Here is a 24923-nt window from a genome sequence, read left to right on the forward strand (position 1 = left end):
TCGTGTGTGTGTGTGTGTGTGTGTGTGTGTGTGTGTGTGTGTGTGTGTTTTCTTTATCTGTTCATCCATCAATGGACATTTGGGCTCTTTCCATACTTTGGCTATTGTGGATAGTGCTGCTATAAACATGGGGGTGCATGTGTCCCTTCGAAACAGCACACCTATATCCTGTGGATAAATGCCTAGTAGTGCAGTTGCTGGGCTGTAAGGTAGTTCTATTTTTAGTTTTTTGAGAAACCTCCATAGTGTTTTCCAGAGTGGCTGCACCAGCTTGTATTCCCACCGCAGTGCAAAAGAGATCCTCTTTCTCTGCATCCTTGCCAACATCTGTTATTTCCTGAGTTGTTAATGTTAGCCATTCTGACAGGTGTAAGGTGGTATCTCACTGTGGTTTTGATTTGTATTTCCCTGATGATGAGTGATGTTGAGCATTTTTTCATGTGTCAGTTGGCCATCTGGATGTCTTTGGAAAAGTGTCTATTCATGTCTTTTGCCCATTTCTTCACTGGATTATTTGTTTTTTGGGTGTTGAGTTTGAAAAGTTCTTTGTAGATTTTGGATACTAACCCTTTATCTGATATATCATTTGCAAATATCTTCTCCCATTCTGTCAGTTGCCTTTTAGTTTTGCTGATTGTTTCCTTCGCTGTGCAGAAGCTTTTTATTTTGATGAGGTCCCAATAGTTCATTGTTGCTTTTGTTTTCCTTGCCTCCGGAGACTGTGTTGAGTAAGAAATTGCTGCGGGCAAGATCAGAGAGGTTTTTGCCTGCTTTCTCCTTCAGGATAAAAAAATTGTTTTTAATATTTGTTTATTTTTGAGAGAGAGAGAGAGAGAGAGAGGAGGGGCAGAGGGAGAGGGAGACATAGAGTCCAAAGCAGGCTCCAGGCTCTGAGCTGTCAGCACCCAGTGTCATGCACCCATGAACCTCGGGATCATGACCTGAGCTGAAGTTGGAACCCACTGAGCCACCCAGGCGCCCCACCCCAGGCACTTTTCAAACTGCTTCTTTTATGCTGTATCTCCATGAGATTGCTTGTTATACTGTCTCTTTATGGGTGGGGATTCAGTTTTTTATTGCCCTCCAGCTTTCCCGGAGCTGAGCCTGCTGAATTTTAAAGTACCTGGCTGTTAAGCCCCACTGGTAGTAAAAAAACGAAGTTAAGCCCCACTGTTTTTCAAAGCCAAATGTTATAGAGACTTGTCTTCCCAGTGAGGGTCCCTGTGCCTGGGATACCTGGTGTGGAGTCTGCTTCTCTTCCTTCTCTGTGCTTGTAGTGTCCCTCCCAGTTGTTTTCTCCTCAGGAGTTTGGTTCTCCACTACACCTTTGCTCTTCCTACTGTTTTTGATGTGGTTTCCTCTCTACAATTAACTGAAAAGTCTGTTCTGCCAGTCTTGAGATTGTTCTCTGGGTTGGTTGCACTGATGTGATTGTTATCTAGGTGTGTCTGTGGAGCAAGGTGAACTTAGGATTTTCCTTACCAGCCATCTTTACATAAGTCTACAGGATTTTCTTCTTTTTTAAGGCTGAATAACATTCCATTGTTAAGTTTATACCACATTTTCTTTACCTATTTATCTGTTGATAAACATTTAGGTTGCTTCCATCTCTTGGCTATTATGAATAATGCTGCAGTGAACACGGGCATGCATAATCTGTTCCAGATCCTGATTTCTTTTGAATATATACCCAGAAGTGGAATTAACAGATCATATGGTAATTCTATTCTTAATGTTTCAAGGATCTTCCATACTGTTTTCTGTTGCAGCTGCACAATTTTGTATTCTCACCAGTAGTGCACAAGGCACCAGTGCAGATTTTTCCACATCCTTGCCAACACGCTGTTTTCTGTTTTCTGTTTTTTTATGGACATCTTAATGGGTGTGATGATGTCTTACTGTGGTTTTGATTTGTACTTCCCTGATGATTAGTGATGTTGACCATCTTTCCATGTGCTTATTGTCCATATCCCTATGTCTTTTTTAAGAGAAATGTCTACTCAAATCCTTTGCTCATTTTAAAGTCAGATTATTTTTGTTGTTGTTCAGTCCAGTCTAAGTCCTTTGCCTTATAAGTTCTTTGATTTTTTTCCATGTAACTCTTGAGGATTTAATCTTTATTATTGAAATTGAATAGTTTTATTACTAGAGACTAAGTCTTGGGCTTGATAATTCTAGGTTAATTTTCCCAGGTACCTATTGGGTCCTTTCCACTTGTAGATTCAGATTTTTTCTGTTTCTGGAAGCTTTTTAGGATTATTATTCTCAGTATTAGTTCTGTTCCATTATTTTCTTATTTTCTTTTTTTTTTGGATTTTGATAATGTGAATATTATTCCTTCTTGGCCTGTCTTCCATTTTCACTACTTTCTCTCTGACCCTTCTTCCTTCTTTATGTCCTTCTCATCCTCTTGGTTGTTTTCTTGCCTTGTCCTTTACTAAATGTGTATTTAAGTCTGTTATCTCTTGGTATCTTGTAATTTGTTCTTCATTTTGAGGTAATTTTGTCTTTTTCCTCCATTTCTTTTCTGAGTCTAGTCTGCCTTTTTTTTTTTTTTTTGCAATTTCTTCCTTTTTTGTTTTTGTTTTTTGTGTTAGACATTTTCTGTTCTTAATTTTTGAAGTTCTGATTCAAAGTGCTCTTTCATATCTTCAAATGCTTGACTATGTTTAACTCTGTTGCAGGTGTGGCCTTACAGTTTTCTTCTGCTTTATAGTTATTTTTCTGGGTAAAATTTACTTTAGTTGATAGGTTTGGAATAAAATTAGAAATTAAAATTATATATTTAATATAGAAGTATATGTTTACATACTGTATACTACATATGTTATACAATGTAAAGTGATATAATTTTTTAAATTATTATATAACTTATTATTATCATTAACTCTGTATGGATTTATAAATTTTTCTCCTGTTGGATTTTGTGGTATGGAGTGTTTCATAGATACTGTTTAATGGTGCTCTCTTATGTTGTTACGACCATGTCCAGATATTTTAGTAGATGTTTTATGTTTGTTTTGTGCTGATGTGAGTTGGAGGGAGTTAAGAGTTTTCCAGTTTTGTGGTTCTTTTTTTGTCTTGCAAGACTCTTTTCACCACTTGCTCCTTCCCCACCCCACACTGAATTACTCAGAGACGCTCCTCCTCTTTTGTTTTTCTTGCGTCTCACAGAAGCTTCTTCAAATTGCTTGGCTTTAAAGTCCCTTCCTTATAGTCAGTGTTCTGATCTGAGTCCTTTTTGTAGACTTTTCAGTCTTAGAATGGTTTCTTCTTCCTCATTATGATTTTATATTGGGCTTAATATAATGTCACTAGTTTCCATCTGTGTCTTCTCTGAAATTTTTCTCAGTCAGCCCTGCAGGGGCAGGAGCATGATACTTCACTCATGAGGATTGGGTGATTGTCCCCTCTTCTTCCCATTTATTTTGAAATTTGGACATTTTCTGTCTTCACAATAGGAGAGTGAAGGGCATGGCTTTTGTGTAGAATCATTTCGTTTCTTGTTGTTCTGTATTGTTTTGGGAGGAAATATTGGGAGATGGGAGCAGGGGTCCACCAGTGTCTTTAAATATCCATAGGTCCTATTGATTCTAGTTTATTTCCTACATGCAGATATGACTATGTTCTCAACTACATAGTATCTGTGTGAAAACTCTAAAAAAAAGACTAAAGAAACATGTGACTCATTAGGGTTAGATGAGGTACCCTCTGATGGGATTAGTGCCCTTGTAAGAAGAGACACCAGTGAGCTGAGCTCCCTTTCTTGTGCACACTCACAAGGAAGTCATATGAGTACACAGGAAGCCAAGAGAAGTGGCCTTAAAATGAAACCTACTTTGCCAGAACCTTGATCTTGACTTCCCAGCCTCCAGAGCCTTGAGAAGTAAATTTCTATTGTTTAAGCCACCAGTCTGTGGTATTTGTTAGGGCAACCCAAGCAGATTAACACACATACATACATTTACAAAAACACTCATACTCGTATATCACTTCTCACAGATTTATTTAGAATAGTGAACAATTGGATAGATGAAAATATCTCTTATTAGGGGACTGTGTAAATAAGTTATGACAGAAAAATATTACAGTACCATTCAGTCATTAAACACAATGTATGGGTTTTTTTTTATTGATGTGAAAAATGCACATAATATATTAATTGAAAAAGTAGTTTATGATACAGCTCACAAAATTTGTTCCCATTTCTGGTAAAAGAAAAAAAAAGTTTTAAAAGGAAATATACCCAAAATGTTAAGAATAGATTCTACTGGGTTTAGGATGACATGTAGTTTTTACTTTCTTTTATATATCTCCAAGTTGTCTACTTTTCACAAATGACTATTATTTTTATAATATTTTAATTTGTAAAATGTTTTAGAACACTTAATAAAACATTTTTATATATGTAATCTTTATTTTTTAGGAATACGTGTTTTATAGGAATTAATTTTTCTGGATTTAGTTGTATGAGAAATAAGAGTTGAAGTTTAAAGAGTTGAGGTTTAAAAGCAAACCTTAAATGGGGTTGCCAGATTTTTATTTATTAAATCTGGCAACGCTGTCTTAAAGGAAAGTTGGTTAGCTCTGTGTATTTGAGATTTTTAAAGTGTGTCTGTTAGAAAGAGCCCTAGTGGTTTTTTAAATTTTTGTTTTTATTTTTTTAAGTTTATTTATTTTGAGAGGGAGAGAGAGAACACGTGCTCAGGGGAGAGGCAGAGAGAGAGGGAGAGAGAGGGAGGATCCCAAGCAGGCTCTGCACTATCAGTGTGGAGCCTGATGCAGGGCTCAAACTCACGAACCATGAGATCATCATGACCTGAGCCAAAACCAAGAGCCAGCCACTTAACCAACAGAGCCACCCAGGTGTCCCAAGAATCCTAGTGTTTTTTAATGTGCAAGAGAGGACACTGAGGCTCACAGAGGATGATATTCTCCTCAAAGTCATTCAGCAACTCAAGTAGCCATTAGGATCACAGCTCAGTTTTGGATGTTTCTTTCACACTGTCTTGCCTGCTTGCCATCCTTATAATATTTATTTTAGCCTGATAAATGTTGGCTCAGTTCATTTAAAGTGTTTGCAGGAGTTGTACCTAAATAGTGTTATTACTGTGTCTTTAATCCAGTTCTAAAGTTTCCATTAAAAATAATACCCGTATGATGTGGGTTGAATGTAAACAGGGTAGTACCTGGCCAAATTGCTTTATCTAATTATGCTAGAGAAATCCTATAGTTTTGATTGAAAAGTTGACCTAGGCAAATTTCCAGTTTGTTAAAATAATTTGTGAAATAATTTCTAGTTTTAAAGCCTTTCCTTACCTGACACTAATTTTTAGTGGGAAGAAAAGGAACTAAACTGGTTCATTTGAGAGATATAATTGTGTCCTTCCCGCTTAGGGCCTCCTCCTTCTGTGACTGTATTCTATGATGATCTTTTGGAACATTTGGTAAACATTTAGTAGATACCAGGTCTTCTAACAGGCAGTACTACTGAAACATCACCAGACAGCGACTTTTGCTTTATGAAAACTGATTTTGTAGAGACTGATTAGCATAAAGGTTAAGCATGCAGTTTCTGGAGTTGGCCTTTCGGGGGGCTTCACATCTCTAATCTATCTACTCTGTGTCAATCTCTCAATACTTCAGTTTTATAACCTGTGAAATGAACATAATATTGATGCCTACTTCACAAGATTGTGGTCGCAGTTAAATTATGATAATTGTGGTTGCAGTTAATTTATGATAATACAGGTCAAGCACTTTTTTTTTTTTTAATTTTTTTTTCAACGTTTATTTATTTTTGGGACAGAGAGAGACAGAGCATGAACGGGGGAGGGGCAGAGAGAGAGGGAGACACAGAATCGGAAACAGGCTCCAGGCTCTGAGCCATCAGCCCAGAGCCCGACGCGGGGCTCGAACTCACGGACCGTGAGATCGTGACCTGGCTGAAGTCGGACGCTTAACCGACTGTGCCACCCAGGCAACAGGTCAAGCACTTTTAACAATGCTTAGCTTATAATAAATGCTAGTATACATACCACTGTTATTATTCTAGTCAAGTTTTAGTATCATAAGAAAAAGTAATTTGAGAAGACCGTGTAGGAGGTATTGAAGAAAGTTTTTCATCAACATCAGTGTCCATTAAATGTCCTATTGAATAGATAATACTCTTTGGCTAGAATGGTACAGATATTCTTTGGGTGTTTAAATTTATACTTTGCAAAAGTATAATACTCCTTATTAATATTTCTTTAACATCACAGAAATGCAAATAAACTCTCTTGTAGACTATAATTTTTAGCATTGAAAATGGTCTACAGCATACTTTTTTTTTTTTCAATGTTGAATTATTCTGTAATTAGTGTTCAGGCTCTACAAAAGGACATGTTAATATGCAATCACATATAAACACTGAGGTGGAAGGAATTTTCTAATACATTAAGGTTTATTGGAAATTATATTTTCTGTCCTTTTTTTAAATATTATTGACTTTTCCATTTAAGAGACATGTGAAAGATGCCATGTTAGTCACTAAATAATATTACTCTGGGAACACATTTTAGGGATATGACCCACCTTCCCCCATAACTAAATGAAGATTGTACTTCACAGCATTAACAAACATAAACTAAATTAGTTTAATTTCGTAAGCTAAATTAAATGTTCTATACTTTTAAACTTAGATACAATTGATGTACTAGTCAGGTACACAACATAGTGATTCAATGTTTGTATTTATTGCAAAGTGATCACTGTAATGAGTCTTGTTAACATCCATCACCATACCTAGTTACAAAAGTTTTATCTTGTGATGAAAACTTTAAGGTCTACTCTCTTAGCAACTTTCAGGTATACAATACAATACAATATTATTAATTATAGTCCCTATGTTATACATTTTTTATATATTTTATGACCTAATCATTTTATAGATGAGAGTTTGTACATTTTAACCCCTTTCACCCCTTTCACTCCCCCATAATATACTTTGAACAAATTGCACATAAATGAATGAAGACTGTACTTTGCAGCATTAACAACTGTCTTCAATTTTTTTTTTTCTTGAGAGAGAGAGAGAATGTGAGCAGGGAAAGGGCAGAAGGAGAGGGAGAAAGAGAATCTTAAGCAGACTCCATACCCTTTGTGGAGCCCGATGCAGGGCTCAGTCTCACGACCATGATTTCATGACCTGGGCCGAAATCAAGAGTTCGATGCTGAACCGACTGAGCCACCCAGGTGCCCCTAGGCCTTAATTCTTAAACTCTTCAGGGCTGATTTCGTGATATTTGTTTTTTAATGGGCTCCCTAATGTTATACTTTGACTCAGGGTAGACAGTTATTAAAACATACCATTCTAAAGTGAGTGGAGTGGACTCCATCTACTTTCAGTCATTCTGTTGATTTTAGCTAAGCACCTAGCATTCAATCTAGAAGTGTGTTTGATTTATTATTAGTAGTGGTTCTTTAATAAAATAGATTTGAATCATACTTTTTTGAAGATTCTATTGAATTTTTAACCATATTTTTATAACCTTCCCCTAAGGTATACCCATCTGTCAGCAGCACTTAATTTGGAATAACATGGAACTTGAAGATGATTATTGCTTGAGTGATTACAAGTGAGTGTAATTACATATTAGCTGTTTTATAGATGCTCAGTATTACAACTCCGTATATTAGTGTTTTCCTTCTGAATCCTTGGATCCTGTCTCTTCTGAATAGTTCTGACCCCTAGATTTAAAAAAAAATTTTTTTTAATGTTAATTTTTGAGAGGAAGAGAGAGACAAAGCACAAGTGGGGGAGGGGCAGAGAGAGAGAGGGAGACACAGGCTCTGAAGCGGGCTCCAGGCTTCAAGCTGTCAGCAAGAGCCTGATGTTGGGGCTCAAACTCACAAACCATGAGATCATGACCTGATCCGAAGTCAGACGCCCAACCAACTGAACCACCCAGGCGCCCCCTGACCTCTAGATTTAAGTGTAAATCCTGAACCTTAAGATGTGTTAGCTCATTACTCCATACTGCCTGATCTTTATCCTTTGATTCTGTTTTACTTTTTCATTATTTACACCAAGTTCTATATCCTCTGTCTTTTTAGATCTCTCTCTTTTGATCTTGTCTTCTGTTCTCCTTTCTTTTAATATTGGCCCATTCCCACCTAACTACTTTCTTTTTTTCCCCATTTTTACAAGAGTATTGGGTGAGAATAAAAATCCTAGAAGATAGCACAGGCAGTAATTTCTCTGACATTGGCTGTAGTAGCATTTCTAGGTATGTCTCCTGAGGCAAGGGGAATAAAATCAAAAATAAACTGTTGGGACTACATCAAAATAAAAAGCTTTTTAAAAAAATGTTTATTTATTTTTGAGAGAGAGAGAGTGTGAGCGGCGGAGAAAGAGGGGGAGAGAAGATCTGAAGCAGGCTCTGCGCTGACAGCAGTGAGCCCGATGTGGGGCTCAAACTCACGAACTATGAGATCCTGACTTGAGCTGAAGTTGATGCTCAACAGACTAAGCCACCCAAATGCCCCAAAATAAAAAGCTTCTGTACAGAGAAGAAAACAGTCAACAAAACTAAAAGGGAGCCTACTGAATGGGAGAAGATGTTTGCAATAATATCCAATAAAGGATGTATATATATCCAAAATATATAAAAACTTATAGGGGCACCTGGGTGGCTCAGTTGGTTAAGCATCCAACTCTTGGTTTCGGTTCAGGTCATGATCTCATGGTTTGTGAGTTCGAGCCCTGCTTTGGGCTCCATGCTGATAGAGCAGAGCCTGCTTGACGCTCTCTCTTTCCTTTTTGTCCGCCCTTCCCCTGCTCTCTCTGTCTCTCTCAAAATAAATGAATAAATGAATTTAAAAAAAAAACAGGGGTGCCTGGATGGCTCAGTCGGTTAAGCTCCGACTTCAGCTCAGATCGAGATTTTCGTGGTTCATGGGCTCGAGCCCCACATTGGGCTCTGTGCTGACAGCCTGGAGCCCGCTTCAGATTCTGTGTCTCCCTCTCTTTCTGCCCCTCCCTGCTCACACTCTGCCTCTCTCTGTCTCTCTCAAAAATAAATAAACATTAAAATTTTTTTTAAAAATACTTCTACAACTCAACACCCCAAAACCAAATGATCCAATTAAAAAATCGGCAGAAGATATGAACAGGCATTTCTCCAAAGAAGACATCCAGATGGCCAACAGATACATGAAAAGATGCTTAACATCCCTCATCATCAGGGAAATACAAATCAAAACTACAGTGAAATATCACCTTACACTTGTTAGAATGGCTAAAATTGGCACAAGAAATAATAGGTGTTGGTGAGGATGTGGAGAGAAAGGAACCCTCTTGCACTGTTGGTGGGAATACGAACTGGTGCAGCCACTGTGGAAGACAGTATGGAGATTCCTCAAAAAATTAAAAATAGAACTATCCTATAATCCAGTAATTACATTACTGGGAATTTGGTCAAGGAATAAAAAAAACACATATTCAAAGGAATATGTGTACCCTGTGTTTATAGCAGTATTATTTACAATAGCCAAATTATGGAAGCAGCCTAAGTGTCCATCAGTAGATGAATGGACACACACACACACACACACACACACACACACACACACACACAGGAATAGTATTCAGCCATTAAAAGAACAAAATCTTGCCATTTGCAACAAAATAGATGGAGCTAGAGAGTATAATGCTAAGTGACATAAGAAAACGACAAATACCATATGATCTCAGTCATATACGGAATTTAAGAACAAAACAAGTGAGCAAAAGAAAAAAGAGACAAAATAAATAGGTTCTTAACTATAGAGAACAAATTGATGGTTACCAGAGGGGAGGTGGGTAGGGGAATGGGTGAAATGGTGAGGGGAATTAAGAGTATACTTATCATAATGAGCGCCAAGTAACATATAGAATTGGTGAATTCACTATATTGGACATGAAACTAATATAATACTATATATTGTACTGGAATTAAAAAATTTAATTAAGGGGCACCTGGGTGGCTCAGTCAGTTGGGTGTCTGACTTTGGCTCAGGTCATGATCTCACATTTCATGGGTTCAAGCCTGTGTGTCAGCACAGAGCCTGGAGCCTGCTTGGGATTCTGTGTCTCCCTCTCTATCTGCTCCTCTTCTGCTCATGCTCTGTCTCTCTCTCTCTCCTTCAAAAATAAATAAGAAAACATTAAAAATTTTTTTTATTTTCTTATTTAATTAATTTTATTTAATTAAAAAATAATGAGAAATTAAAGAGAAAAACACTTGATAAAGAGTATTGGGGAAGAGAGTTTTGTTCTTCACCAAATCTTTAATTTTTCATTAAGCCCTCCTGCTGCTGCTGAGTGACACTGTGTGCACCAGTGATTACAGATACACCATTCGCTTTGGTCTCTCTTGCTCTCTTCTCTTACATAATTCTTCATTCTTAAGAACAAAAGGGTCAGAGGCCATGTAGAATATCTAGAATAACACTGGGATTCTGGAGCTCTTGTAGATTTGCTATTTTTCAATTTTCTATCTTATTGAATAGATCTGTTTTCTAACACTTTGGATCTTGGACAAACTTCTTTTTTACTTAGGGCCTCGATTTCTTTACATGTGAAACGAAGGGATTAAACTACATGATCACAGAGGTCCTTTACAGTATTTTTATTCTGAGTTGTCGTGTCATATTTAAAGATTATGAGAACTTCTTTACTTTTTCATTATTTATGCAAGTAATTAACATTTTGCATTTATGCATATTGCTATATATATTTTTTTTTATTACAGAGGGTAAGTACTATGCCTGATAACCTAGCACATAATTATGTGTATATGTAACACCGAATACACTTCGATGATTATGGTTTGTTTTTGTGTTAACTATCCACAGCATTTCAGAAGGTTGTACCTTGAAGCTGGTATTGGCTATGCGTGGTGGACCTATAAATACTAGAAGAGGTAGGCATTTGTTAATTATGTATATTAAAGCAAGTTGACAATAATAATTTTTAAGCCAGTTGGTATTTTTGTAGTCCCAAGTTTTATCAGGTTCTCTTTCTGCTATCAGGTCTTAGAAGAATGACATTTGTTTTTCTAACTATTATTCTTTGAAGCCTAAATGCCCAGAAGCAGGAACCAGGGATATTTAAAAAAAAAATCTCACCAGTATAGGGAAAGGAAATGGAATAGCATAGTGTAACTATGTTGTTATCATTGTGTTTAGGTGGATACCAGTTTGTGCTTTTTTACCCACTGAGTCTTCAGCTCTGGATGTAATGGTTGTTATAGAAATTTCTAAAGTTGCCTGTTAGCCTGGTTTGTGCTGCGCTTGGGTTTCATGGATATTATTGTGGCCCTATTGAGTCCTTTTTCAGAATGTGGGCAGTCTCTGGAAGTCATTCATTCGTTTAACAAGTATCTTTTATGCATCTACTAGGTGTTCAGTACAGTGTTACATGGAAGAAAAAGTTTCTGCTTCCTGACAGTGCTCACAATAAAGATGTAAAGACTTGATGTCATTCCAGGCAGTTACAAGTGCTGTGGAGGAAATAGGGAAGTGTGACAGTGTCTGTGGAAATAGGTTAGTAGGAGGATGATTGTGGAAAAGATGACATGAGCAGAGATGTGATTAACAAGAGAGTTCTAAGCATGGGAAGAACTGGGAGTATTCACATTGGCTTCTGATTCAGGTTTGTCACATGAATTCCCACGAAGAAGCGGGATCCTTAGACTGCTCAGAGTACTCCTGCTCTGTGGGCCTCATTTGGGGAAGGCCATCATATTTGTTTGATCCTTTAGTAATCCTGAAGACCGAGGTTAAGTATTGATTCCAATGCTGGTTTATATTTTCCATGAGTCAGATTTTATCTGTGTGTCATAATTTGGGTTAGATTAGGGATATTATCATCTTTTTCCTAGCTGCTTCAGGAGAACTTTCTGAGATATGTTACTTCAGTTGTTCAACTATTTTGGATATGTTAGAAAAAAAGCAAAGGTAGCAATGTTAGAGTTGGTTAACTAGCACTCCTAATATCAGGGACTTTCTATAAATTGGGCTTGTAAAATTATCCTATGTGACATAAGGCAATGTTTACAGTACCAACTCTGACGGTAGTGTAAGAACCCTAAAGTGTTTATGGAGCCATTATGGTAAGATAGAATTATACAGTGTTTAGTGCCATGTGAATTCCACTGTATTAAAATTTGGAAAGTTGGTTATTTTGTATAGCATTGTCTTCAAACCAGGGTGTTTTATCAGAACATCTACTTTTACTAGGACCAGAATTAGTTTATGTTTATGAGAAGTGTAGGTGCTATAGATTTTGAGTTAAGAATATATGTATGTGGGTTTTATTTTGTTTTATTTACCTTTTGAGAAAATGAAAATAAAAAGCATCACTACCCTTAGGTAGTGGAAGCTGTGTAATACTCTTTTCCCCACAACTTTCTTTGCCTTCTTTACAAATCTAAAAAATCAGCACCTAGAACTAGTCTTTTTTCATATTTTAAATTATATGTTTAATAATTTTGCCTTTGTTGAATTGACCTCTTTAAAATTAAAAGCTTGCTGTTGTCTCCCTACATCCTTGAGAACTTTGTTAAGAAGAAAAACTATATATACCCAGGTCTAGAATTTTTTTTTAAAAAATTTTTTTTCAACGTTTTTTTTTATTTATTTTTGGGACAGAGAGAGACAGAGCATGAACGGGGGAGGGGCAGAGAGAGAGGGAGACACAGAATCGGAAACAGGCTCCAGGCTCCGAGCCATCAGCCCAGAGCCAGACGCGGGGCTCGAACTCACGGACCGCGAGATCATGACCTGGATGAAGTCGGACGCTTAACCGACTGCGCCACCCAGGCGCCCCTAGAATTTTTCCATATTGTATTTGAGAAACCATATTTATAATTATTTAGTCTTACTTAAAAATTATGGTTTAGGGGCGCCTGGGTGGCGCAGTCGGTTGAGCGTCCGACTTCAGCCAGGTCACGATCTCGCGGTCCGTGAGTTCGAGCCCCGCGTCGGGCTCTGGGCTGATGGCTCAGAGCCTGGAGCCTGTTTCCGATTCTGTGTCTCCCTCTCTCTCTGCCCCTCCCCCGTTCATGCTCTGTCTCTCTCTGTCCCAAAAATAAATAAAAACGTTGAAAAAAAATTAAAAAAAAAATTATGGTTTAGAAAATACCTTTATTGTGTGAGTTTCAGTAATGGTTAGCTTTTAAAATTATGTTTGAATTAATCATTATCAAAACAACATAGAAAATCCTTTCTAAAACTAAATTGTATCCTATATATAACAATGTCTTATACCTGGTGAAATCAAGGTGGTTTTCCTGTTATGAAAGGTGTATGCATACACACACATAGATGCACACACATATTCAATCTCAGTGGCTCCTTAAATAAGGCACACCATATTGATTTAAGTAAGGCTTTCTCATGGCTTTAGTAATGGCAGTAGCATTGTTCTTATTTCTTATTCATGTAATGTGGAAAGTGTAGCATTAGCTTAAAAATGGCAAGAACTTGTTATAAACATGTCTTTTAATATTGCACATTTTGTGCCTATGCAAGAGTTGATCAAAACATCCAAATGTTTTTATGAAATAAGCTAAACTTTATTATTTCTGGTTTTTGTGTTTAAGCAGTGGTCATTTTTGGATTTAGGGTATGAGAACGTCTTTAATATTTTTACCTTACTTTCACAACTTAAAGTTTCTTATTGCTATAACTCATTGCTATAACTTTTGTAGAGGGTAGCACAACACTGTGATTCTGTTAATAAGTAAGCTGTTTTTTTTTTGTTTTGTTTTTTTAATTTTTTTTCAACGTTTATTTATTTTTGGGACAGAGAGAGACAGAGCATGAATGGGGGAGGGGCAGAGAGAGAGGGAGACACAGAATCGGAAACAGGCTCCAGGCTCTGAGCCATCAGCCCAGAGCCTGACGCGGGGCTCGAACTCACGGACCGCGAGATCATGACCTGGCTGAAGTCGGACGCTTAACCGACTGCGCCACCCAGGCGCCCCAAGCTGTTTTTATTAAAGTTAGGGAATCTAAGAAATTGTTGCCCTTTTAGGGAAGAGAAAATGTTTTTGCAGCTTGAAATGAGAGTTTTTGGGAGCAAACTTTTTTCCCTGTAATCATTACTTAAGTCAGAATCTTTTAGAACATTTACTCCATGAACTAGAAATCCCTTGAGGCCCTTCCCACCACAGGAGCAGCATCTGTGGCTGCTGTGGACAAGAGCAAGTTGTAATGATGGCTGCAGTATCAAACCTGAGGACCACTACAGGCCACGAGAGCCTATAGTAGTGGGGCTCCCCTGTAATCCTTATGCTCTGGACACATGGATACCTACCAAGACAGTGGGGTCCTGGGAGGATGCTTTCAAGAAGCAACATACTGACCATAACACACACTGCAGTTTTAGTATACTCAGTGGCCCCCTTGTGTTCTAAATTGTTGTTGCATTTAGCTAACTTCATGTCAAGAAACAGCTCTAAGAATAATCTAAAACCAGAATCAAAGAAGAATCTAAAACCGGAAAGAAAAAGAGGGATTTATTTGCTTCTGATTTCTAACATATGTCTCCCAGTTATGTGTATGTGTTTATTTTTTAATGTAAAGTAAATGGAATTTATATTGCTTTTAAATTACTGATATAACCAATATTGGAAAATATGGGAAGCAGACGTGTGAAATGAAAATAGTCATAAGTAATTATGTCCTAGAATCAGCAAATATACAGACTCTCGTGGTACTGGAAAGTACTGATGTATTTGGTTAAGCCCTGTATGTAACATCCTAATAATGCATTTTATTTATTTCATATTAGTTCAACATAGGGAATGTTGTATTAACTACAAAAAGACCAGAAACTTACTTAAAGAATATCACGTACTCTATGTTGTATGCACACGATTGTTCCAATTCAGTACATTATATCCTGTCACTGTACTAACATGCATTAAACTTGATATAAATTGAAAGCTTGTTTATCGATTTTTCCATTTGTAGTTCCTATGGAAGATCCACTTAGGGAGATGGCTGAGTACATGGATTCCAGTCGAGATGAGGTCTGGGAGAAGACCTCCTGCAACAAACAAGTTACATTTTTGGTATACCGAGAAGGAGATCAGTTGAATTTCTTTCGTGTAGTAGATAGGGGAGATGGCACTTTAACACCATTATCTGAATCTTTAAGGTAAATAGGTTTTCATTTGCATGTCTCACTTAGAAAAGGAAAACATTGTATGATATGCTCATAAACCTCAGTATTTGTGTTGTCAAAATAGTCTTATATCCACAAGATTGACTAAATTTCATGCTTTCTTGCCACCCCCCCCCCCCCGCCCCAGGTATGTAATTCCGAAATTGTTCTTCATTATGATTCATATTTAGAGAGTCACTTATAAACCTGAAATTTGTTTATGGAGTAGGATTTTTTCATATAAAAATTGATTTCTGTCACTTTATGAAACTGTAAGATGCCTATCTACCTAGATGACAGAGTTTTGTTATAATTGTGTGTTATTGTACAACCTTGGCATAATAGAAAGGGTTGACCTAGAGTTGCTGGTTTTGTTTTGTTTTGTTTTTTCAAAATTTAACTCTACTGCTTAAAGGTAGTTAAATGTCTTTACTTCTCTGGTCTTATTTTCCTATTCTGTAAAAGAAGGAGGAGTTGTAACATTCTTTTTTTTTTTTTAATTTTTTTAATGTTTATTTATTTTTGAAGGAGAGAGAGAGACAGAGTGTGAGTGGGGGAGGGGCAGAGAGAGAGGGAGACACAGAATCTGAAGCAGGCTCCAGGCTCCGAGCTGTCAGCACAGAGTCTGACGCGGGGCTCAAACTCACAAACTGCGAGATCATGACCTGAGCTGAAGTCTGACGCTCAACCGACTGAGCCACCCAGGTGCCCCAGGAGTTGTTACATTCTAAACTCAGAAGGAAACAACTTAAAGGTACTTAGCTAGGCAATAGAACAGTTAGGAAATCTTACAAGGTAACCTGTGAGTTTCTCTGTATTCTTACTTTGATTCTTTATTGCCTCTCACTTTAAGTCACTAAACATTTAAAGAACTTTTATAGCCAGTCTGTAGACTAGCCCTGGCTTACAGAGATAATTGTCCCTCCCTTCATAGAGCATGCAGTCTGCTATAACTAGTGTCAATAATATAATCTTTCCAGTTGTTATCAAAAGATATCCACATCTTTGGAAAGCCAGATGAGAGGACCTTCATTTTGCCTGAAAGGTAGGGAGTTAGGGACAATCTCTGAGAAGAAGCACCTTAAAAGAGGAGTAGGAGTTTACTAACCAGACAAAGGAAGGAAAAGTATTACAGGTCATTAAATTTAATTAGATTAGTTGTGTTTTTTGGGTGTTGAATTATATAACTTCTTTAATATATTTTGGATACTCACCCCTTATCGGATATGTGATTTGCAAATGTCTTCCCCCATTCAGTAGGTTGCCTTTTCATTTTGTAGGTTTCTTTTGCTATTCAAAAGTTTTCTATTTTAATGTAATCCCAATAGTTTATTTTTGCTTTGTTTCCTTGCCACAGGAGACATATCTAGAAAAATTTTGCTAAGGCTGATGTCAGAGAAATTACTGCCAATGTTTTCTTCTAGAAGTTTTATGGTTTCAGGTCTCACATTTAGGTCTTTAACCCATTTTGAGAAATGGTATAAGAAAGTGGTCTAGTTTCATTCTTTTGCATGTAGCTATCCAGTTTTTCCAGCACTATTATTGAAGAGACTGCCTTTTCCCCATTGTATATATTTGCCTCCTTTGTTGTAGATTAATTGACCGTTTAAGCATGGGTTTATTTCTGGGCTCTCTATTCTATTCCATTGATCTATGTGTCTATTTTTGTGAGCACCATAATGTTTTGATTATTATAGCTTTGTAGTATATCTTGAATTCTGACATTGTGATACTTCTAGCTTTGTTCTTCTTTCTTAAGATTGCTTTGGCTTTTGGGAGGTCTTTTGTGGCGCAAGTACCTAAATTTAATACCATAGTATAAAAAGCTAGTGACAAAACCATGCATAGAAAAAATAACTGGTAGTCTGGATCTGGAGTACAGTTTTTGTGGCTCAGGAGTCTAGGCACAGTTTAGCTGGTTGCTCTGCTCTGGGTCTCCCAAAGCTGCAATCAGGGTGTTGGCAAAGATGGGCTTTTATCCAGAGGCTTGATTTAGGGAAGCAAATCTGCTTTCAATTTATTCATGTTGTTGGCGTAATTCATTTCCTGGCAGTTGTATGACTGAAGGCCCTGTTGTTGTTGTGTTGGGTTTTTTGTTTTTTGCGTGTGTTGTTTGTTTTTTTTTTTTTTGCTTTTCTCCCCCTGGCTTTTGGTTAGAGGTTGCCCTCAGCTCCCTTCTGATTAACTCAGAATCAACTGATTTGGGGCCTAAATTACTTCTGAAAAATCCCCTTTGCCACATATTCTATTGACTAGAAGCAAGTCCTAGGTCATGTTCACCCTCAAGCGTAGGGGAGTGTCCTAGGTATGAGCACCAGGGATTGGGAATCATGGCAATTTCTTTAGATTCTGCCCACCACAAGTTATGTGGAAGAAGGATTAGACTTATCATTTATTTGAAAGCGGACTGTGACAAATGGGTATTGACTGTTGACTCTAATTTGTTAGGCTCTGGTTAGCACTACGAAGCACAGTAGTAACCATGTAGTAACCAGAACCATATAGGCCAGAAGTATAGAAGAGGGAGAGATGAAGCCTACAGCCTTAATCCAGTATCTCTTACTTGGACCATGAATAGAATTTTTTTCAAAACGTTTATTTATTTTTGAGAGAGAGCGCAAGCAGGGGAGGGGCAGAGAGACAGGGAGACACAGAATCCAAAGTAGGCTCTAGGTTCTGAGCTGTCAACACAGAGCCCGACATGGGGCTCAACCTCACAAACCGCAAGATCATGACCTGAGCTGAAGTCAGATGCTTAACCGACTGAGCCACCCAGGCGCTCCTGAATAGACTTTTTTCATACCAGTCTCTCCGTGTGCTAGCTTACTGTTATTTTGGTTTCCTTCCTTAGAACATCCTCTTTTGACTCTTCCCTAAAGGAGAAAATCTAAGCCCCTTAACTTAGTATGTAAGGCTCTTTACAACCAGTCATCATCAGTTTCTCAGGTCTCCTTTGTGCCATGTTTTTGTACATCTTTTACCATTTGCTAGAAATGTCATTTTCTCCTTTATCCCAATTTCTCCTCAGCCAGCTTCTGTTTATAAAGGACATAGCCCAAATGTTGCTGAGGATTTCGATTAAAATTGTATTATTGTTCCTCTCAAGATATTTTTTAATTTTTCTCTTCCTTTCTACTCACCTACCAGAACTGGACAAGGAATAGGGTACAGAGAAAGAGGAGTAGAAATCTTTTTCCGGTTATACCTTGAATGGCATTTATCTTGACTATTGTAGGGGAGCCTTTCTTATTGTACAATAGGGGGCAGCAAAAATTTTTTGTAAAGGACCAAATAGTAACTGTTTTAGGATTTTAAGGTCAAGAGATAAAATCAAGGATGCTATGTAGACACATAACAAGAGAGAAAACAAATTTCCACAAAATTCTTACTGACAAAATTCAAAATATAAGAATAATTGAGTACGTGTGTGTGTGTGTGTGTGTGTGTGTGTGTGTGTGTGTATGTATGTGTGTGTGTGTCTGTGTGTGTAATTCGGGTCCACTAAAGAGAATTGAATGCTTTTTTTTGTGGGAGTAATATCTTACTTGAGGTTGCAAGCTAGTGTTATCTATCATATTTGCAAAATTAGTTGCAAAAGTTCATCTGTTAATATGGATCTGTAATGAGATTTTATGTATTTTATCTTTGAAAAAAATTTTCATACAGATAGGCATTGCCAACTAGTGATATCATGTATGATTTTAATTGAGCATGTTTCATTGTTTGAAGGCACTTGTATAATTCTATTACAGTGCTCACTGGCTGTTTGCCTTTAGCATGGCAGTATATTGCATATTAATCACTTCAAGATATGTGGAGCTCCTCAATCGCTCATTTAAATAGATTTTGAAATAGGGAAATTTCCTTTAACTTGCAATGAGATACGAAAGCACTGCTGGGAATTTAGAAAGTATGCCCACTATAAATTCGTGTGGGAATGTTCTTGCTTTGTTTTAACTTTTGAAAGCATGCCATTATGTGTGGTTCAAAGTAATGTTGATGTTGTCACAATGACAGTACTGCAGCATGAGTTTCTTATAGGAACACGTTTTACCTTGTGATTTTAGGTAGAATTCAATAAGAAACATTATCAAGTCCACAGCAAAAACTCATTTTCAAAGGCATTCCTTGTTTTATGTTAGCAGTTAAAGGCGGTTCTTCTTCAGAAGAATTCAGTGTTAGTCCTGAGCTAATAGAATCATAATAAAACTACTGTCAAGACATTGAACTTATGGTTAAGTCCATGAGCCAGAAATGGTTACTACCTTGGACCGTACTGGTTCAGTAACACATGATAGATTCAAATATTTACTCCTGAATACCTGCTGGTGAAGAATAGAGTAACCATCGTCTCTAAACACCTTACATTTTCATTAACTTTGTAATTTTTTTTCCCTGTTCCACACGTATTTTTACTTCATTAATTGTAGGAGACTTCACTTCAAGTTGTTTTAGCCATTTGTTTGAACCTCTTCTTACCTGTAGTTGTTGCATGCAGACTATTCATAGAGGCTGGTTCTTCACTAACTTCAAAGTTGGTATTGATGCCCTGATAAACAAAAACAACTGAACGGTACTCATAACTTATGTCAACTCATCAAAAGCCAAGGGAAAGAAATCTAAATCATTTGCTTTATTTTTTAGTTGACTGTTGTCAGTTATTCAAGAAATTGTTCTTGCTAAAGCAGTAATCTTTAAACAAGTTTATTTTCTCTGGACACATTCCTTCAATTGCTGTGATCAAACCCAATTTAATTAATTCACTTTTGGCAAACAGATTTTCTTGCTTAGCTCATAAATAAGCCACTCAGAAACTTACTTTGGGTGCAGACTCATTTTCATTTTTTATTTTTGTGGAGAAATTCTACTCTGATGAAATATTTCATTTTTAATTTTCTGATTTTTCTGACTCTTTTCCAGTAAGTTGGGAATAGTGTGATGAGTCCTTAGTGTGGTAATGCCCAAATAAGTTGTTTTTCTTTAACATGGCCAAATGTCACTGCATAATAAACATGGGGCTTTGCCATTTAATTGAGTGAAATAATCCATTCTCTACTCTGCCTAAAAACTGTAGCATTCAAAGTCCACTCTTGTTTTGACAAGTTAGGTATGTGTATGTGCCTGTGCCTGTGCCTGTGTGTGTGTGTGTGTGTGTGTGTGTGTGTATAAATGTCATGGTACAGTGATACACATGGCACTCAAAATGCTGTTGAATTATGACTGTGCCACTGTGATTTGTAGTGTGCCAAGCCACAGTGCCAAGCCATGAGAGAGCCACATAGAATTCTGTTGTGGCTACTCAACTCTACCGTTGTAGTACAAAAACAGCCTTCTGTAATATGTGATCAGTGGTGTGGCAGTGTTCCAGTAAAACTTTATTTGTGGACACAAATGTGAATTTCATATAATTTAACATTATGAAATGTTATTTTGATTTTTTTCAACTATTTAAAAGTGTCAAAACCATTCTGTGGACCGCACAAGAATAAGTGGTAGACTGAATTTGGCCTGTGCCCATAGTTTGCCAACTCTTACTCTAAGAAGAAACAATGAGAATTGCGTGCTAATTGAATTCATTCTGATAGAAAACCTAGTATCAATCGTGTTGAGTCTTAAATCTTTATAGTTAATCATGCCACCTTACTTCTTTTTTAAGTGGGAAGAAATCAAAGGAGGCAAGGCGAGACTTAATTAAATGGTAACTTGTCTGTGAAAGTCATGTGAGGACTTGGCTTTGGGGTGAACAATATTCACATTGGGAAAGATATTCATTTGTTCAATATTTTATTCTTTAATCACAATATTAGATTAAAATGTTTAGAAAAAGTTAAATATAGCATTCAAGAAAATATCTAGAAATTTAAGAAAATACTTACAGTTTTTAAGTACAAAGAAAGATATTTGTAGATTGAATTTATAAATGACTGTTATCCTAGTCTAGTAACCTTTTTCCATTTTGAAAGAAATTGTGATTGGCTTTTCCATTGCTCTCCTGAGTCTATGCTTTGTGAGAGAAAACACAGTAATGTGGTTCTTTGAAAAAAATTAGGTGAATTTAAAAGTGTATTTTTACTTGAAAATGGATCCAATGAAATAGTTATCATGACTCTACTTTTTAGAATACATATATGTACACAGTGTGCAGGCAAACACAGACACAGTGTTCTCTGTGGAAAACAGTAAAGGACCAATTTTTTATGACAGGAAAGTTGAGTCAGAAACCTCTTTCAGTATTCAGTATGGGTACTTAAAGTTAAAATAACCATAGAATGTATGACAGAGCACTTAAAATACTGCAAGACGACCAAGGATAGAATATACTTGAGTCATTTCTTCCGTCTCCAAGGGTGCACTGGCAAAAATCTTCACTCCTTCCGCCTTTTCAGGTATAGTTAACTTCGAGACAAGAGCCCTCACATGTTGTAAGTTCTGTTCACTTTCGGGGGTTCACAGCATGATGCAGTAAGGTCTGTTGTTTGGTGCCTGAAGAAGCAACAGGAAATAGTATAAATAATAGGTTTTGGAACCAGGGGATTTGAATGTTAAGTCTACCATTTAGTAAAACCTCTCTGAACTGCAGCTTCTTCATTTATAAAATGAGATATGGTATCACCATATATAGTTTTGTGAGGATTAGAAATGACATGGAGAAAGAGTCTGGTGGAGTAGTGTTCAGTAAATGATAGCAGTGTTAATTTAGTGTTGTTCCCATTGTGGCAGTTTTCATACTGTGGCATCTGCAGTAGGGAGAAGTGATGGTCACAGGTCAAACACTAGGGACTAAATTGCTTATGGAGACCTATTCCCACCATCCTTCCTTCTGCTACCCATACCTGCTGTGCATGTAATTAATCCATGTTTTCAAAATGTCGTCATTGTCACTATGTAAAGTTTTAAGAAAGGGGCTTTCCATTCTCGACTTTGCCTTTATGTGGTGGAGTATGTGTTTGTGAAGTGTTAGGGAATGTGCCCTTATTTTTAAGGCCATCCTAAATTGTTTCCATTTCTTAAAACCATATAGAACAGGAAATTTTGTTAACCCTAATACTTTTTTAGCTAAGATACATACTTCAGTTTTCCTATAGGTAAATCAGGCATGGTGATCAATACACATTCTTTTTTTTTTTTTAATTTTTTTTTTTTTTACATTTTTTAAAATTTATTTTTGAGAGACAGAGACAGAGTACAAGTGGGGGAGGGGCAGAAAGAGAAGGAGACACAGAATGCGAAGCAGGTTCCAGGCTCTGAGCTGTCAGCACAGAGCCTGACGTGGGGCTCGTACTCACAAACTGTCAGATCATGACATGAGCCGAAGTCGGACGCTTAACTGACTGAGCTACCCAGGCACCCTGACCAATACACATTCTTAATCTTCTCTATTTAAAATCTTAGTCATTCCACAAATATGCTGAGCTTGTGTTTTTCCCAAACCCTTATCATTGTAATTTTGCTTTATTGAAAAAGCTGAATGAAATTTCACTAATGTTTGTGTTCATTTCAACAAATATTTATTGGCTATGTGTCAAGCACTGCGCTAGGCACTGAGACTAGGAAGATGAACAAGGCCTAATATCTGCTTTCACCTTGCTTACATAGTGGGGAGTGAGAGGGAAAGATAGACATATAACTATGAGGATAGTGTGACAAGTGCCATTATATTATGCAGTCAAAGAGATGGGGCTCCAAATAATAATTACCTTATGAATAAATGTCATGGTGACTGGTCAGTAGTTCAGATGTTTTACATGTTTAATAATTTGTGTTATGACTTGACCGGAGTTTCTTTTTTTCATTTTAAAATATATGCTGTTCTAGGTGGTTATATTTCCAAATACTGAGAAAAATATTAAGTCATTCTTATTTTTTCATTGTTCTTTAAAACAGATATTTTCTGAAGACAACAATGTGTGTTCCTTTTTTAGTGAAAATCCTCTCGGGATGAATTTAAAAATCTGGACTTTGGTGTATTAATTTGTTTTTCATTATGGTTAATGGAATTCGGATCATCCTTTGGTCTAGGTTTCAAGATGATCAGCTTTGGCTGGTAAAATGAAATCAGTGCAGTTTTGTGGAAATGGAGTTTGCTCTTGTGGGAGTAGATACAGGTGCCAGAAGACCTTCACTTGTTGTATACTGACTTCAGAAAAGCTTAGCTGTGCTAGATTTTCAGTAATGCTGGATCATGATATTTCACCCTATTTAATTTTTTTTCGAAGAAGTACATTGTTTGAAATACATTTGCCTTGAATTTACATTGACAAGATTTACTCATCTGTCATTAGCAGCATCTGTAGTTTCTACTGCACATAAAGCATTTTTAGTCATTGGGCAGGAATCAGACACATCTCAATAGTAATTATTGTTTTCTTTGCAGTGGTGGTTCTGTGTATAATCTGTATACTGATGAAGATGAAGAAACTGAGCCTTCTCCTTCTGGGCAACAGATCATTGAAAATTCAATAACTATGAATAAGATGAAGCTGCTGAAGGCTAAGATGGAGAACATGAATCTCAGCAAAAAGGTGAAGCTGTCGGCATTTGGCCAGGCTTTTCTCTAGTTTATCCCTGCGGGGCTCACAGCGTTGAGGTCTGTGGGTAATTGTGAAAACAAATTATTGATAAAATACTACTCATTTCAAGTTTCTGGCCTCGGTTATTTATTGAGATATTAAAAGCAATGAATTGTTTTTTTTAGGCCACCAATACATTTACTATGATATGCTGCACTTAAACTAATTCATGTTTTTTTTTAAATTTCAGAGGTCTGGTGCTAAGAAGGATAATAGAAAATAGCCTAATCTCAATCTTCCCATAGTTACTTTTTGAAATGCTCTGTTAATATTTGCTTATTATGGATATCTCTCTTATTTTGGTTTTGATAAAGAATATACCTATGTTCAGCTTTACTGGATACTGTCAGTTTTCCAAAGTGATTCCAAAGTAATTGAACCAATTAGCATTCTTCCTGGTAGTGAATGAGAGTTGCACATATTCTTACCAACATTTGGCATGATCCTTTTTTTCTTTTTGTCATTCTGGTTGATGTGTAGTGGCCTCACATTGTGGTTTTAATTTACATTTCTTTGACTAATGAAGTTGAGCACTTTTCACATGTTTATGGGTATTTGGATATCCCTTTTTATAAAATGCCCATTCAGATTTCTTGGGTATTTTTCTATTGAGTGTTATGTTTTTACTTACTGACTTTTTTTTAGATGTTTATATATTCTAGATATAAGTCCTTGCTATACACACACACACACACACACACACGCGCGCGCGCGCGCGCATACACACATATACATATATATATACGTATATATATATATATATCACTACTCTATTACTTTGCTTTTCACTGTATTAATAGCCCATCCCTTTTTCTTTCTTGAAATATATACATATAATAAGGTTTAAAAATCTTTAATGTATAGCTTGATGAATTTTTACATTTATATATACTCAGGTAGGTACAACCTAGATTAACATAAGACCTATCTTTCTCTCCAGATTTTCTCATAACCTTTCCCTACTTCCAGAAATAACTACTATTCTTATATGTGTCACCATAAATTAGTTTTCTAGTTGTTGAACTTTGTATAAACGAAATCATATAGAATAGACTTTTAATGTTTATTTATTTTGGGAGAGAGCAGGAGTGGGGGAGGGGCAGAGAGAGGGAGAAAGAGAGAAAATTTTTAGCAGGATCCACACTGTGCCTGGAGCC

General features: G+C 36.8%; 1 protein-coding gene across 8 annotated transcripts in view; it reads left to right on the top strand.

Annotated features, from left to right (window-relative positions):
* The window catches only part of ZFAND4 (zinc finger AN1-type containing 4), an 88920-nt gene that overhangs the window by 46342 nt on the left and 17655 nt on the right, over positions 1-24923 (top strand). For 7 of the 8 annotated variants that reach the window (XR_005793540.1, XR_005793539.1, XM_040485748.1 and 4 more), the window contains exons 3-6: positions 7544-7619; positions 10879-10946; positions 15004-15190; positions 23571-23718. Coding sequence is in view for 6 of the 8 variants with exons in the window: in XM_040485748.1 (XP_040341682.1) it covers positions 7544-7619; positions 10879-10946; positions 15004-15190; positions 23571-23718 (479 nt within the window). In the remaining 2 variants the exon portion in view is untranslated. The remainder of the gene's footprint in view (positions 1-7543; positions 7620-10878; positions 10947-15003; positions 15191-23570; positions 23719-24923) is intronic. The other variant, XM_040485751.1, reaches the window with a different exon arrangement.

The sequence above is a fragment of the Herpailurus yagouaroundi genome, unplaced genomic scaffold (genome assembly GCF_014898765.1).
Source record: "Herpailurus yagouaroundi ecotype Mexico unplaced genomic scaffold, PumYag 163, whole genome shotgun sequence".
NCBI lineage: Eukaryota > Metazoa > Chordata > Mammalia > Carnivora > Felidae > Herpailurus > Herpailurus yagouaroundi.